The sequence below is a fragment of the Hirundo rustica genome, chromosome 15 (assembly GCF_015227805.2).
Source record: "Hirundo rustica isolate bHirRus1 chromosome 15, bHirRus1.pri.v3, whole genome shotgun sequence".
NCBI lineage: Eukaryota > Metazoa > Chordata > Aves > Passeriformes > Hirundinidae > Hirundo > Hirundo rustica.
The window spans coordinates 9741465-9757385 of NC_053464.1; the positions used below are offsets into that span (position 1 = coordinate 9741465).

The 15921-nt window shown below is 41.6% G+C and overlaps 1 protein-coding gene and 1 long non-coding RNA gene across 3 annotated transcripts in view; one reads left to right on the forward strand and one right to left on the reverse strand.

The window, feature by feature from the left end:
- BAIAP2L1 (BAR/IMD domain containing adaptor protein 2 like 1) overlaps positions 1–12196 on the reverse strand; it is a 35370-nt gene extending 23174 nt beyond the window's left edge. The window contains exons 1-3 of the mRNA XM_040079530.2: positions 12038–12196; positions 3744–3819; positions 881–967 (exon numbers count right to left, since the gene is read on the reverse strand). Of these exons, the coding sequence (XP_039935464.1) occupies positions 881–967; positions 3744–3819; positions 12038–12088 (214 nt within the window). The 5' untranslated portion in view covers positions 12089–12196. The remainder of the gene's footprint in view (positions 1–880; positions 968–3743; positions 3820–12037) is intronic.
- Positions 12197–12442: 246 nt separating this feature from the next.
- Positions 12443–15921, forward strand: part of LOC120759759 (uncharacterized) — a 32167-nt gene continuing 28688 nt past the window's right edge. Inside the window, exon 1 of one of the 2 annotated variants that reach the window (XR_005703226.2) lies at positions 12443–12527. This is a non-coding gene — a long non-coding RNA (uncharacterized LOC120759759). Of the gene's footprint in view, positions 12528–15177; positions 15306–15921 lie in introns of those variants that run through there. The other variant, XR_005703227.1, reaches the window with a different exon arrangement.

A 15921-nucleotide genomic window follows, 5' to 3' on the forward strand; every position in this document is an offset into this window, starting at 1 on the left:
TTACAGGAGGAGAAGCAAGTTACATCACTGGAAGGGTCCTACACTGCCCAAAATCAAAAGTTCAGAGGCAACACATGTCATCAGGTTATTTTTGTCAAACAGCAAATGAAGGCATTAAGCAAATGTTTCCTCAGGTCCCAGTTCTTTGCTTTGACACGAGAATCTTTTGTCAGAAATATTGCAAATACTTTGTACTCCTTTGCCCGGTGTTACAATTATACTGCTCAGCCTGCAGAATTGAAGTTCTCAAGGTCAAGTGCTGCTGCTGATCTTTCAAATATTCAGAAATTATTTTCAGAAGAGTAACTTGAAGTGGATTTATATTAATGTAAAATTAATCTGTCTTTGAGTCTACAGTTGCTCTTTCAAAAGCTCAAGTAGAAAATAAATATAAATGCACCTGAGAACTTTGAGTGATACACTTGATCAAAAGTAGTGAAGTAAAACTGAACCCTTCACAATGACACTCAACCAGAAAATTGTTTTAGTTTAGAACTGCCATTGTACATGAGGACTCCTCATACCAATATTCTGTTGCTGAAGTATTTCAACCTTCACCTCTGCATTAAAAATCAAGATACATGTTTTTTCATATTTACTTTAGAATTATATGAGCTTAAAAATACATGCTTTTGAATGCATAGGAAGATATGTATCCACAAAAAGAGAGGGGAGAAAGGTAATTTTGTCAAAACATTGTAAGTGTCTTGAGAAATAATATGCCTTAAAGGCATCTAATCCCTTTCATCTGTGTTATATAAGAGTAGAACATACTTTTACTGATCCTTATCTGTTTCACATTTGTTCTGTGAACTGCCATCAGAAAAGCAAAAATAAAGTTTATACTTTGGAGTAGTTTAAAAAATGAGTTTTCACTTACCTAATTCTTTAGAAACTGGAGAATCTGCTGATATGTCCCCAATCTTTGCAAGGCTATCATAATATGCTCTTCCAGCCACTACCATAACTGGGGGTGAGTGAAAAAAATACAATTGTTAAAAAAAATCAAAATATCTTCGATTTTTATAAATGTACGATCCTATGAAGTCTTGTCATCCAGAGCACAGAGTAAGAGAGGGGTATATGGCAAAAAGGAAATCCTTCTGTCAGAGAAAGTTACAAAAGCCCCTGTGCTCCCTGCTGATCTGTGAAACCAAGAAACAAAGACAGAACTCCAGAATGTATTAATGAAGTTCCAGAGGCAATCAGCATCTAGTGGGAAGGCTTAGCCATAAGCCATTGGTCAGAGCATAGCAAAGTTCCTTGGTACCAACAGAAACTGTTGGAGAAACCCAAACCGCAATTCTAGAAGTGCTGAGGTCTCTTGTGACCAGTCACACCGGGGACCTGGGAAATGGCAACTGGCCACGGCACCACGGACCCGCAGCTGTCCCAGGGAGATGTGCAGCCCCTCAAAAACAAATCATCATTTCCCTCTGAAGGTGGCTGTTACAGGAACCAAAAAGCTCTACTATATACCATGAACTTTCAGTTATTCCCAGTTAATCATTTCCTGCTTAGGGCTGATTTAAACAGCAAAGCCAGTTTCGCTGGAATGAACACAGAAACGTCAGGATTGAAACTGCAGGGAGGCCAGTGGGGAGAAACATCTTACACAGGGAAGAGATCTACACTGCCTGCCTTGCATCTCCAGTGTCTAGAACTGATCTGCACACCACAAAGAAAAGAAATAACAAGAAATAACCAACTGGAAAGTTTTAGTGTGAAAAAATAACTTATTGAAGGTATTTGTCATAATTTTTTTGTAGTAGTACATTCTTGACCTAAAGTAAAAGTTAAGCAGAGCCTTGCTGTTGACTTTAGTATACTTTTTTTTGTTTCTTTTTTCTGAGAGGAATATAATAGCCAATTACAGGTCTGTATTTTATAGTTTTTACTAGTAAGGTGACATCTTTTGTTGTGTAACAGTATATCCACTGAGAAGCCTGAAAATTTTCCAAATCAAACAAAGATTCTCTTCGAGGCTCTGCTGCATTAGAAAGGGAGACTTCTGCCTAAGCTCTGTCTCATAGGTGCTCTGTACCCAAACTTTCTGAGCAGAATTATACTGGTGCTCATAATAGAGCCGTGTGCCACCTGTAGAAGAGGATTTGATGCCAATCCAACTCTTCCTATCTGTGTTTTCTCAAGACAGCCCCAAGTCACTCTTTTCACCTAACACAAGCACTAAAAAAGGAAGGAAATGTGTGATTTTCCCTGTGCTAACCAAGCTAAATCAAGAACCTCGCTTGTATAGTCCCTTCACCAGTACTATGGCAAATAAATTATTTCTGCAGAAAAGGGAGGTTTTTTTGACCTTTTGTCCTCAAAGTGGAGAAAAATACATTATAAACATATCTGGAGTTCTTGTAAGTTTTATGTTCTTTGTCAGCATACTCCAACCTTTTTGGAAAGCTGCAAAGTGTTTGATTAGCAACAGAGTATTTACTCCTTGTTACAGATTTATTTACACCACTCAGAACCTATGGTGGAAAGATTACCAATTTATGAGAGTCCAAAGATGACTTTGCAACAGTTGTTGCGACACTGTAAATATTCATTTGAAATTAAGCATTCATGCTAGATATGCCTTATCAGCTAGGCTTAAAGGCAAATTAACAACAGCCAGAATGTAACAAATCAACAGCAAAGCGTGTGAAAAGCAGAACCCTCGGAAACCGGAACAGAAATATTTCAAATGAATATGAAAACTCTTGTTATTACTTCTGGTACTACCTGTAATTCCTAAGGTCAGGTACTAGGGAAACACATGTTAATCCATCAAGTTAGGCACTGCCACAAATAGGTCAACATTTCCCTATTTTCATCTCCAGCAGGCTTTGGTTTTATCTTTTTCTCAAGCCAGGCCTAAAATTTGCATGAAGAGAGATTTCAATGTCTGCTTGGCTATGCACTGCTCCTGCAGGATCCCATTTCTCAGAGGACTGCATTACACCGAGGGGAAGGATGTGCCATAGGCTCGAGTGAGGCAAAATTAGAGAGATTTTACATGGCTTTAATATGGTATCAAGCAGTTTGACAGGTCTACACGGGGAATTGGAGCAAGCTCTGCCAGGTCCCACAGTGCAGGCTCTGGGAGTCTGGAGCCCAGTCCTGGAAAGCCCTACTTAGATTGTTTCTGTGAAGTCAATAATGGAAGCAGGCAATTACATTCTAAAATGTTTGAGAGACCGGTCCTTAGATTCAAATTCATTCTGATTTTGACTCAGTGAAAAAGATACCATCAGGATTAGTATGGACAACAACAACAAAAAAATGATCCACTCCTGCAACTTGAACTAATTCACATTGTTCTGTACTCAGGGTTACCCAAGTAGTGACGTGTGTAGGTGAGCAGGAACAGATCTAAGAATGTGAAATATCTCTGGAAGGTATTTTCAAAGAGAAGAAATATAACACCTAATTTACATAACTGTGGTTTTTTTCACTTATTATTCCAACATGGGTTACTTACACCCACTTTCAGTTTATTTTGCAGGAGCTCTGTGCCTAAGTGTTTGTGATTCAACTTCTCCAGGACAGTGGAAAAACCCCAAAAGACTGGAGAGAAGGTAAATATATTTGTATATTTGTGCTTGTTAGTTGGGTTTTTTTTCCTCTTAGTTAAACACATCCAAAGTTCAAATTGGGAATCAAGCCTGTATACACAACCCTTATATCCAATACATGTATTTAAATGAGAATTAAACATTCTTTCTAAATGTAGCGCCTGGAAAACTTACCATTAACAGCTTTTTCATAATTCTTCCCCAGATTTATTAAATTCCTCAGTCCGGGATTGAACTGTTCCATGACATTCTAGTGAAAGAAAACCAAATTTGTGTTATAACCAAGGCAATTCCACAGTGGGTATAAGTATTAATCTCAGTGTCACTCAGGCCTAGTTTAAAACTGAGAAGTTCATGGATGGATGAAAATTGAAGGATTTGAGAGACACAGGAAAACAAAGGATGGAAGGGAGAAGAAACTGAGCATTTTAGATCAACAAATGGGAGAAAAAAAACCCTAATGCAATAGGGGGTAAAAAGGAGTCTGGCTGTTTATAATACAAAAAGATGTCAAGTGTGTGATCAAAGTTCATGCAAGACCGTCTTTTATGGTAGGTGCTGTTGGAATGAGAGAAAAACCTTTATCCACTAACTATTTTGTAAATTCAGACAACAACTTTCTAACAATGGTTCAAGATTTGAGTTGCAAAAAATGCTAGAAAATAAGAAAAATTTCACCAGATCTCTGGCTCATATTCTTTGTGGTTTCTGTGTTACAGATGCATTTAGGGAAATCAGCTATTTTGGGGTTTTTTTCTGTGCTTTTCGTTTGTTTGAAATTTTGCAAAGCCATGTTTCTTTCAGAAAGAAAATGAAAATGATGACCTTATTTAAATAGATGGGGAAAAAAAAAGTCCACTGCAGCTGCTTTCACTGTTAAGTACAATTACGGGCTGAAACAACCAGAATCTGAAACCCAGCAGCTCCAGGCAGGACTGCTCTCATTCCTAGCAAATTCTACAACCTGCAGATTCTAGACCTCCTTTCCCCAGAATCTTCCTAACAAAACTATGGCTATGACATCACTCTGTGAAATTATACTGTCATGAAAAGGAGATAATGAGATACCTGTAGACACCATTCTGTTATTCCTATTATTTTTATGGCAATACTTTTATGTCACCACTCACTACTGTTCACACAGCAGAACTGTCAGGTTCAAGGAATTCAAAACAGATGCGTTTTGTTTACAAGAAATACAAGACTCCACAGAAGTGAAATACTATCAAGCTTTTGTCTGTTTTACTACTAACAGAATGAAAATATTTATGTTTAGTACACGGGTGGACCCCAAAAGAACAGCAATACTGTCACATTTGTCTGATTTTCAGGCAAGGCCATACAGGCAGAATTTTATTATTTTTCAAAGATAGAACTATACCTGAATTCTGCTGAACATAAAAATTGAAGGATTGACTCCAATAATACTTTAACAGTCATACCAAGAAAAAATATAGATATTTAAAAAATATATAAAACTATTAGATTCCAATACTAGTATAGTATAAATTACATCAAAAGCAGCCACAGAACAACAATACCTGGCCTCACTGCCTTGTGTACAAATTAAATGCAACTGGGATTGTTTTCTGGTCTGTCCCATTAAACTCTCACCCACCGAAATGCAATCACTGCAAACAAACCATCTATTGTCCCCAGGCCCTTGATTTGTGTTAACTCACAAACCACATCCAGAAATCATTTGGGAAAGCTGTTTCAGGTTGAGCCAACAATGCCAAGGGCTATTCTAACAACTTAACAGGATGGATATTCAGGCTCTGGTGTCTGGGAATATCCCTCCTCCTGCCCCAGCCCTTGAATTTGCTCCTGTCAGTGTTGCTGCTGTGGCTGTTGCTCTTGTTGCTGAGGCACTCTGTGAGACACTTGTTCCAAGGAGCAAGTTGTTTCTTCCTATTCCAACTTTTTCGCTATTTCTTCCCAGCTGTGTACTAAAGATGAGGTTTGTTGACTTACATGGAGTCAGTGAATCACAAGGGGGAAAAAAAAGAAAAAAAGATGAATTAGGGGATTGTTTCAGGATAAAGAGTCCTGTATTTTCAAGGATATGGGGAAAAAAAGATGTACCGTAATAGGGTGTGTCCATGGCAAGTAAGAATCCCAATGCCACCTTGAATTGCCACTCTATACTGAAAATAATCTTGAAAGAATCTGCCTATGCTAACCCTGTTCCTCAAAACAAAAAATTACAGAGTAAAACCCCTTATTGCCACCTACCCCAAAATTCTAAAAACAACATGATAATTATTGGCCTTGAAGTACTGATTTTTGAAATGTCTGTCTTAAGCATTTGGGGGTAAAGATTCCAGTTTTCCTGACATCTTCAAATTCAAGTTTCAAACCAGTGATTGCACCTGCGTCAGTTGTTTTCATTCAGGAGGAAGTGAACGAACCCCAACAAAATTACCCTTAACAGCTCCTCTCTCGGAAGCCAGCCCTCACAGCTCTTGTTTTCCACTAGACCTCTTGATCCCTAGCAGGTATTCATGTGCAGCAGACAGGAGACACAGCAGGCCCAGTGGAACACAGGGAGCTCAGAGGAAGAGCTCCAGGACATCACATCTGCTCGAGGTACAGGTAAAACCGCTGGGAAAGGTGAAGAACTGACTTACAGCCAGTGCCTGCAGCAGCTGGAAGGAGCACAACGAATGGATCTTTTCTCCATCAGCCCAGGCAGTCTCTGGAAGTGTTTCAGGCTTTGCACTGCCACAGTGGTTGATTGTTAGCAGAACCAGTCCCTGGATGTGAACGCCTGAGAAACGGCAAAAAGCTCTGCAGTGGAAATTCCCCTTTGGAATCTGCCTGGTTTCACACAGGGAGGTTTCTGGGTATCAGCTGATCCTCACAGCACCAGGCAAGGCTCATCTCAACCAAGGGTCTGTGTTCAACAGAAGAACTTAACTCTCCCTGACCCCCTGCCACGTCTCCAAGATAACCTGATGAAAGAATTCTCAGATTATTTCCCTTTCATACATTAGAAAAAAAGCATAGTATGTGATCTTCTTCCTTTCTACTGAAGACTAGATTTTCAGAGCAAACCAAAAACCTGGTCATGCGTCTTAGTGGTCTTTCTCTACAGTTAACCACAGGTAACTACTGGCTGTCTTTGAAGCCCAGGAGAAGTATTTAGAGCACTTCATCAAAAAGGGAAACTGTCACAGGCAACTCTCTCTTCGGAATGAGCTATAGATTTGATATTACCAAGACATTTCAGATAAATTAAAATTACTGTAGTATTTTATTCAGCTTCAGAAGTTATAGGGGACAAGAGCAACTCAAATCAATTTGCACAGCTACTTTTTCTTACCATGTCTTATGGTTTTACAGCTTCTCTTACTTTTAGTCCAAAGAAAAGGTCGCAAAAATGAGTGGGACTGAACACCAGTGCAAAATTTCAAGTCATACAGTAAAGTCAGATCTCAAAACTTCTCGAAAAGGAGGACAAAAGAACAAAGAAAAATTTCTCATCAGGAGAACGATGAATTTAAAATTGTCAAAAGTCTCAGAAAATGACAGTATTTTTATCTTGGTGTACAAGGACACGTAAATAAAACCTTTGTCTTAATCCAAATAAACATCAAAGTGAGAGAGAGCTTGGGAGAGATAAAGTGGCTCACAACACATCGTTTGCCTGTACAGTGAGGCACACAAACAGGGCCTCCTGATTGTCAATCGTGTGTCCTATATTCTAGTGACACACTACCTCTCATGAACAGAATAATTAACGAGAAGAGGAGGCACATGATCAGATCCTACAGCTTTCTATTATTTAGGATGAATGGAAATAAAGGGAAACATTTTCAAAACAGGCAACTGGAAACATCTTTTATGCAGAGACCTTTAGAGCTGGCAAAAGCGACCTTCCAAGGGAAAAAAGCATAAGAGAAACTTTTTCTGGTTGTTTGAGTCATTAAATCCTCACAGAATCTGTTGTAAGAGTTGCTGTGTTCCTTTCACCACATGAATCCAGTGTGATTTATCCAGGCTGGTAGCACGGAGCTGGCTGAAGAGGAAGAAGCCCTGAATTTCCACTTGCTATGTGTGGGTATTATATCTTTTGCAGTTCCTGATGGTCATATAAACAACGCTAATCTTCAAAACAAATGACAGCCATTGTAAAAGTGCCTTCCTGTAAATGCTCAGCTTAGCTTTTTACTTAAAGACACACCTCACTGAACAATAGCTCAGCAGGTATGAACACAACTAAACAATGCATAGACTCCCTGCAGTTTCAAGTTTACATCCTGCAGGCATTCTTGCGAGAATGAATAAAAACGTATTTGGGTAGAATTCTGAAATTAGAAAACTACCAGGGAAAAGTAGTTCTTGATGTCTACCATCACTCCTTTATCATCACTACAACTCTTCATAGTTAAGCTCTGTACAGCTACTAGTGATTTAGTTTAAATTGTTCTTTCTCAATTTGAAAATAAGTAATTTTTTTAAGAACTCTTCAGTGTCACCACACTATGTCTGAGACCCCCTTGAGAAGATTCAAAAGCTCTACAAAAAGGAAATAATACTGTGCTCTCCCGTACTTGAAGCATCTTGTGCATTAGTGCATTTCATCTCCTCCTTTAGCTCCTGAAATCCATAACACAGTTTTCAGAAGGGCACAGTTGAGCCCTCAGCACATCATCTCATTTGTATTTTAGCTTTGTATTATTTTAAAACAGGTTTAACAGAACGGAAAAGACTAAATCAAGATGCTGGTGTTTATTCAAAAAGACTGATTTTTATGACTAATTATTAGTCGTCTTGATGGAACATCTCTTGTTTAAGAGAAACATTAATACAACATCCATCAGTGTGTTTCAAATACAAACCTTTTCAGGTTATGAACACATGCCCAAGGATAGACTTCAAGCAAGCATAATTCTAAATAAGGGCAGAAGAGATAATTTGTACTGAGGAAGAACTGGATTTTGTACAAACTCCCAAAGGCTCCTCTTCCCCCAAGTTAGATTTACAACGCAGGGATGCAAAGCAACAGCCTGACTGCAGCTTGTGCCAGCACCATAGGTGAATTTGAAGTTTGATACATAAATCCTGTAGCTTAATATAATTGTGAGTATTTTTAAAATATAGAAACACAGAATTTTGGATTTTAAACTGAATTTATCAGATCTATTTCCACAATAAAACAATATAGCTTACCAAAATAATTCTCACTGCCTCTAGGAAGAACAAAGGGGTTTTTTTGTGGGGGAAGGTGTATTGTGGTTTTTTTAGTGGTTTTTTTTTTTTTTTTTTTTTTTTTTTTTTTTTAATTGTGCTTTGGTTGACAATCAAAATTTCTGGGTAAGATTCACTTGAACACAGAGAAATATATCTCTTAAATCCAAGATGAGCAAGACCAATCATGCCATTATCAAGAGCTCTGGAAAGCTCAAGCCACAGGAGCACTCTGTGAGCTGCCTGCCCAGCCCTTGGCCCATCCAGGCAGAGGGACAGCTCTGCACCTCAGCACTTCCCCGTCCTGTCCCCTTTCCCCTGCACTCTGTGTAGCACAGCCGCGTGCCAAGCAGTTTTCCCCCACACTGTACAGGCTGCAGGGACACAAAACCCACTTTTTTGGGGTGACCAAGTGACCATCTGTGCCTCAGTGGGTCTCACAGCGTCCCTCCCCATGGTGCCACGTCCCCAGAGGGAGCTGCCAGGGCAGGGCAGCGTCATACCAGGGAACCTCTGAGCAGCTCCTTGGCAGAAGGGAGGCTGAGCCCTCTTTAGTCATAGGCTCCCACACCCTTGGGCTTCATTGTGCACGTGCCATTCCTATCATGCGTTCAAGTGATTCTTCAGCTCTTACATAAAGGGTAAATGTCAGCCCTGGTTTTGGCGTGTGCACATGCATTTGGGAATTATGCTGCTTATTGAGTCAGGTTAGCTGAAAAACATTGAGGTATTCACTTTCTGATGTTGTTGCCAGAAGAAAGGAAGAACAAGATAAAAATAAAATGGCATTACTCAGCCACCTGATGACTTCTGTAAATATATTTTGAAGCTTTGTATAATACAGGTTACTATGTATTTAATAAATCCAATGGATTATCACTGTAAGGAAAAAAAATAATCACACAACATTCCCCCACCCCTCCAAAAATATCAGGCCAGAAAGGTATTAAATTTAATTTTCTATTATTTTTCCAGGTCACCCAAAATTTGATTTCTTTTGGAGAAGTCTTAAGCCTGTATTTGGTCCTGCAGCACAGATGCCATCATTACACTGCACTGAATTGTTTTCTCCCCAGACCAAGCTTTTTTTCTTACAGGTAGGAGAAGCACAAGCACTGCGCTGGATTTTACCCATCCCAGCACGGTGTTTCAGGCAGTGCACTGCTGGGATGGCTCAGGCAACAGCAGAAGTGCCATGAGCACTGCTGAACAAAGGAGAGCACACTCTCCACACAGGCTGGAGCATGGCACAAAGAGGTGTTCATTTGTTTTAGATGGGCGAGCTGTGATTACAGTCCCAGCCAGTGCTGAATACACACTCCTGCTCTCCGCCCCTAAAGGGTAACCAGCTGTTTTCAAGATTTCAACTTTGATATAGAAATAACTGCTTTAAAGTGGACCCCGAATCCATTCCCTGTCTGAAGCAGCCTTTATACCTTATCTGGATAAAGTTTCAATTTTTAATGAGGGCAGGGCAGGAGGGTTTCCAGGCCTGTGAGTACGAGCTATGTGATGCAACATGCCAGACCTCTCAAAATACTTACAGAGGAGACATTTCATCACACTGTCAACATTAACTTTGTATTCCTTTGTGGTTTTCCTGGTTATTTCAATCTTAAAGATCCCTTTGAATTAGTCAAGGAAAAAAAAAAAGTAAAACATAAACTTTCCCAGGGAATAAGTACTGAGTAACAGGGAAGGTTTTACTATTTAGAGGTCTCTCATTCATTTAGAGCCTATTTTAAATTATATCCATTAAAACACACAGGAGATCTTCTCTCTCCTCTGTAAAACTGTTTTGACTGCATTCTGGAAGTCAATAGACAGAGTAGAGCATTCCTTTGTTGGCACAGCCTGAACAGTCAACTTCCCAGGTTTCTCTTCTGTGAGCCTGTACTTAGAGCGTGCTCCTCTGAGAGGGGAATTTATATTTGCTTAAGGCCTTGTCACAAACATAATTGATACCAAAAAGCACCAGACTATTTAAGATTATCTGCTCTGGTTCAAGACAACAAAATTTATAGCCAGATAATCACTTTTTTTTTTCCCCAGTAGTTTTCCACGAATTTGATATCTAAGTCCAAAGAAAGTAAACAGCAAATACAGCATGACCCCAATATAACTGGGCTACTTAAAGGGAGGGGTAAAGTTGACTTAAACGTGTGCTGAAGAACAACAAAAGCAACAGTGAAATTTACTCCTAGTAAATGTCTTCTGAAACCTTTAAATGCTGAGGACAACATCTTCAGAAACATGAAACGTTTGATAATAAACCAGAAAAATTTTGTAAATAGTGAAATAGAGCAATCCATCAGAAAGCTTTCCTTAGGGCTCAAAGCTGCAAGTGCAGTGCAGCTGTAAGTTAAATTTGCAAATGCATTCAATCATGCAAATTTGAGTGCTTTCTCTGGTACAACACACTGTGTAGAGTGAGGATTATAGACACAATTATGGATTACTTCACTAGCCGACCAAAAGTATGATTCTCAAGGGAATATTTCCCAATTAGAATTGCTGTGTTTTGGAAGGAGTGTGTTTATAAGGAGACAGAGTTCAGAGCAAGTGTCTGGTGCCCATAAACAAAGTATTTTTAATTCCACAAATAACGAGGCATTTTGGAAAGTTTAAAAGCCTCCCAACGTAAATTGAACAACCCACAGCAGTCGGTACTTTGAGGCAGTGCTAGGGTGCACCATCATAAATCTGATTATCAGCTCGGGACGCTGGCAAGCAACTTAATTCAGCATTAAGCCATTTTTAGGCTCCAGCCCGTATGAAGAAACGGTTCAAGCAGAGGACCACAGGATCGCCAAATCACCTTATCACCAAAACACACCGAGGGAATCAGGGCTGGCTGTTGAACCGAGCCTGCCGGAGAGGCAGAAACCGCTCTGGAAGCCGCCTTGTCCCTGGGGTGCGGCGGAGCCCCGGCCGAGGGGAGCGGGAGCGGCCGGACACACCGGGACGGGCGGGATCCCTCCCGGGGAGTGGGGGGAAAAAAAGGAGCCGGAGAAAAACCACCAAACCCACCAAACCAAAAAACAAGAAAAGAGAAAAAAAGTAAAGAGGGGAAAAAAAAAAAATAAAAAAGCAAAGAGAGGGAAAAAAAAAAAAAAAAAATGAGGGAGAGGAAAAAAAGTAAAGAGGGGAAAAAAGTAAAGAGGAAAAAAAGATAAAAGTTCGCTGCGTTTCCGCGCGAGGGGCCGCGGCTGCCCCGCGGCTCCGGTGCCGGGGCAAAGGTGGCGGCGGGCAGCCCCTCCCCGTCCCGCACTCACTTTGTACGTGTTCTCCGTCAGCCTGTTCACCTCCTCGGGGTCTCGGGACATGGTGCCGGCGGGGAGACCTCGTTCCTGCGGAGCGCCCCGGCCCAGCGCAGCGCCGCGGCAGCCTCGGCCGGCCGTGCCCGAGCTGTCACGAACTGGCGGAACCAGCCGGGCAGCGCCGCCGGGGCGGGCCCAGCGCGCCGCCGCTCCCGACGCGGCAGGACTGGCTCGGCGGGCGGGGAGGGCCGGGCCCGGCTCGCATCACCGCGCTCCGCTCGGCTCGGCGGGCACGGCACGGCACGGCACAGCCCGGCCGGAGCGCACGGACCGCCCCTACCTGAGCCGCCGCCCGCCCCGGGCCCGCCTCCGTCCTCACCCTCACCCTCACCCTCCTCCCCGCTTCCCTCACCCGAGCGCCTGCCCCGCTGCCAGAGCCCCAGCCGGGCCGTGTGGATGTGCTCTGAGGAGGCAGCTCTGCTCTAAGAGCCCCGCGAAGTCGGAGGTAAACTTTTCCTCCCCGCAGTTAAGTGAGGGCTCTGTAGGAATTAATTAGTCGGAATGAATTAGCCTGGCCCCGGCGATGGTAGTGAGGTGCGGGGTGGTCCCCCTGCTGCTTTGCACAGCAGCTCCACATGAGGGAGAGCAGACGGGGGGAGACCCCCATTCCTGAGGCACCCCTCGGGAATGGGCACAACTGTTTTTCTCCCGAATCCTGGTCTAGTGCACTGCCCGAGCTTCCTGCTACGCGCTGAAGTTTTCTATTTGTTTTAAATACACACCCAATAAAACACTGCCCCCGGTCATCTTTCCTCTGTGAGCTGACTTACAGGTCCTTCACGGGGAGGGGTGGTGAGGAAGGCTGTGGGAAGCTGTAAATTTTTGTGGACCATAAATAGTGCAGAGGTTGTGAGATTAAAGTATGCCGGTTGGGATATCTTTCTGATAAAGTAATACTGGCATTGTCTTGAAGGACTTCGTGGGAATTTCATGACCATAGGTATTTAAAACTAGGTTATAATGCTGGGTATGGAGCATGTGAGGTGTAATTGGCTTCCTCACACGCTAGCTGTCCTCTTGGTCGCTGTCTTTCCCTCTGTTTCCTTCACTTTATTGCAGCAATAAAAAACTGGTCTTGGATCAAAATCCTAGATATTGGACTTTGGTGAGGGAGGAAGTTGTTAACAGGCAAAAATGTTTTTGAGCACGTGGAGGTGCTTTTAGAATTACAATTACATTTAGCAGTTGGGGAAAAAGTGGGCACTTAAGGTGTTACCTTGAATGCAGCTCAAACTCAGGGCAGAAAGGGGGTTTTAGGAGACTTCATAATCCAAGTGAGGTCTTTACAGGCTTGTGGTATATATGGCTTTAATTGCTTTTCAGTTTAATTTATAATGTTGTCCTAGGGCCATAATGGATTGTTTTGGGCCCAAGTCTACAACTGATGTCCCCTCTAAGCAGTGTTTGCTCATGCAGTCCTCTCAAATGTGATGTGGCTGCTTGCCTGAGCATGATAGGAACAGTCACAGGTCACACTAATTGTTCCCGAGCCTTTTGTCTGCAGAGTTTGTTACAACTCTGAAAACATACTGGGTGCTACCAGCTTTTGTGTTACCATATGCCAGTGCCTGAAAAGGATGCTACTCCCTAAATAGGCTGGTGTTCAAATTTGAGGGAGCAGGTACCCGAAGGGAGGTGCAGAAAAGGACTTTTCCTTCCCTGATTCCTGCTAAAGGAGCTGGGAGTGTAGTGTGTAGCAGGGACTGTTTTATTCCTGTTAGGGACATAGCATTTCTTGTTCCTCTGAACGCTGTGCAGCTCTGGGAGCTCACCCACGATTCAGGGTGTTTGCTTCCAGTTGGCTTGCTAAGTTCAGTCATCGTAAATTACAATGTGAGTGTAAATGGAGTATGCACATCAGACAGAAACAATATGGATAATTTATGTAGGCAGAAGTGTTTAAGTTGGTGCGATACTTAACACTTGGGGGAATGCTGAGCATTTCAAAATATACCTTTGTAAAAGTCTTTCTTTTTACCTTGCAAGCAGATGTAAATATTTTAATGTTCTATTGAATTTCCTACTTCTGTGCACGACCTTTGCTCTTTGGTATGGCCTTTGGTATTTGTTTCTGTTGTCTTTTTGTGCATACTTTTTTTAGAGTTTTTAAGTAATCTTTTTTGTGTGTTTTTAGTGCTGTTGGTTTTTTTTTAAAAAAAAGGAAAATGAAATGGAAATACATAGTGCAGTATTATACTGGTTGTAAAACTGTGGAGAAAAGAAAAAGAAACTTAGAAAAAACAGTCTTTAAGGAATACCTGAGTGGGAAATACCTGAGCAGGGCAGAAGCCTTAATTTCGGGTAATGATTACATCTATTATTTAATCTACCTCCAGATTAAAATAAAAATAACCATAAATAATTCAGATATTTAACTTTACTCTGTGAGTGCAAAACTTGAAGCTTGATAGCCAAATCCAGTTCATTGAGTATCCAGGCCTTTGCTATAAATCACACATTTTCAAATTCACTAGGAATGAAATTCTGCGTGAGCTTGTAATGCAAAGGCTTTGCTCACTTAATAGGGGATTTTTATCTTACACTGTGTAGAGATTAGTGTTACATTACTGACTTAGCTGGAGTCAATCCTGATGTGTGCAATCAAGAGGAATTTAGAATAGTTGACTGAGGTTTCATTTTTGCAAGTTGCTTAAGGATGTTCTTACATTTAAACATGAGCGCAGTAGTCCTCTAGTAACACACCAAAGTGCTTGGTGTGATCAGGACAGAATGTTTAATAGCTTGCAAACCTGAAACTTAATGAACATTGTTTCGTGCTCCATTGCCTACATACTCCTGTAGGCACTTGTAATAAACATGTAATTGTGAGATGTATTGTTTTATGTAGACATTTCTGGTTTATCACATTCATCAATTACACTGAAGTTTGGGTGTTTGATTTCTCAGGTTATGCATTTTGGTATTGTTTCTTAGAGGCTCTGACTTGCTGACTTTGCTTTGTAGAGGAGTTCAGAGCAGGAGTCTAGCTCTGATCACCAGTCATGTCTGCTTTCTGAACTGATTTGAATTAAAATTAATCTAATTACCTTTTTTTTTTTGATGTCTACTTTTAACAGATATGAATTTTTTGGCCAGAAGAGATGAAGAAAGAAATATTCTTTCTTTGGTCGTGAACCCATCCTGTGATATAACTACTGTCTCTTCTTTGTACTTTGTCTCAAGCAATAGCTGCTCCTCAAGAATAGTTCAGGGAACTTGCCAGGTTAGTATCTTAGCGGCTCCAGTCCCCATCAGAGTAGGGCTAAATTCAGCATTTGGTTGGTCAGGACTTCGTCCAGTTGGATTTTGGAGGAGAAGTTGAGGAACAGAACTGAAAGTTTTATTTGAAAGAGCCTGTAGCTTTGCAACTAAAGAAAATTCTCCACAGTGTTATGGGAGACAGTGTTTAACATTTTGTGTTGGTCTATCCTGTGTCACCCTTCCAACTGAGTTGCCTATGCTCAACAGGCATCCTTTGGCTTGTAAGGAGAGCTCTGACTGTGATGTTGCCTATTGAGAAAACAAAACTCCTTCCTCACTACCTGCCATTCTGCCTCACTTTACACTTCCCTGGTGTTAAACTGAAATGTTTGAAGGGCCATAATCATGCATATTTCCAGCAGTTATCCTTGATACTGGCCGTTTATAGGTGACGGCTTGGATTTCAGCGTGTCCTGGTCTCACCCTTGTGGTGGTTAGGGTGCTCCTGCCCCTGGCAGGCAGGTGCTGGACAGGAGCAGCCAGGCATGGGCTGGCCTGGGGCTGGGGCTGGCAGCATCTGAACCTGGCTTTCTGTAGGTATTGCTGGGAAGTGCCTCTCTGGGCTCCAATCCAGCAGC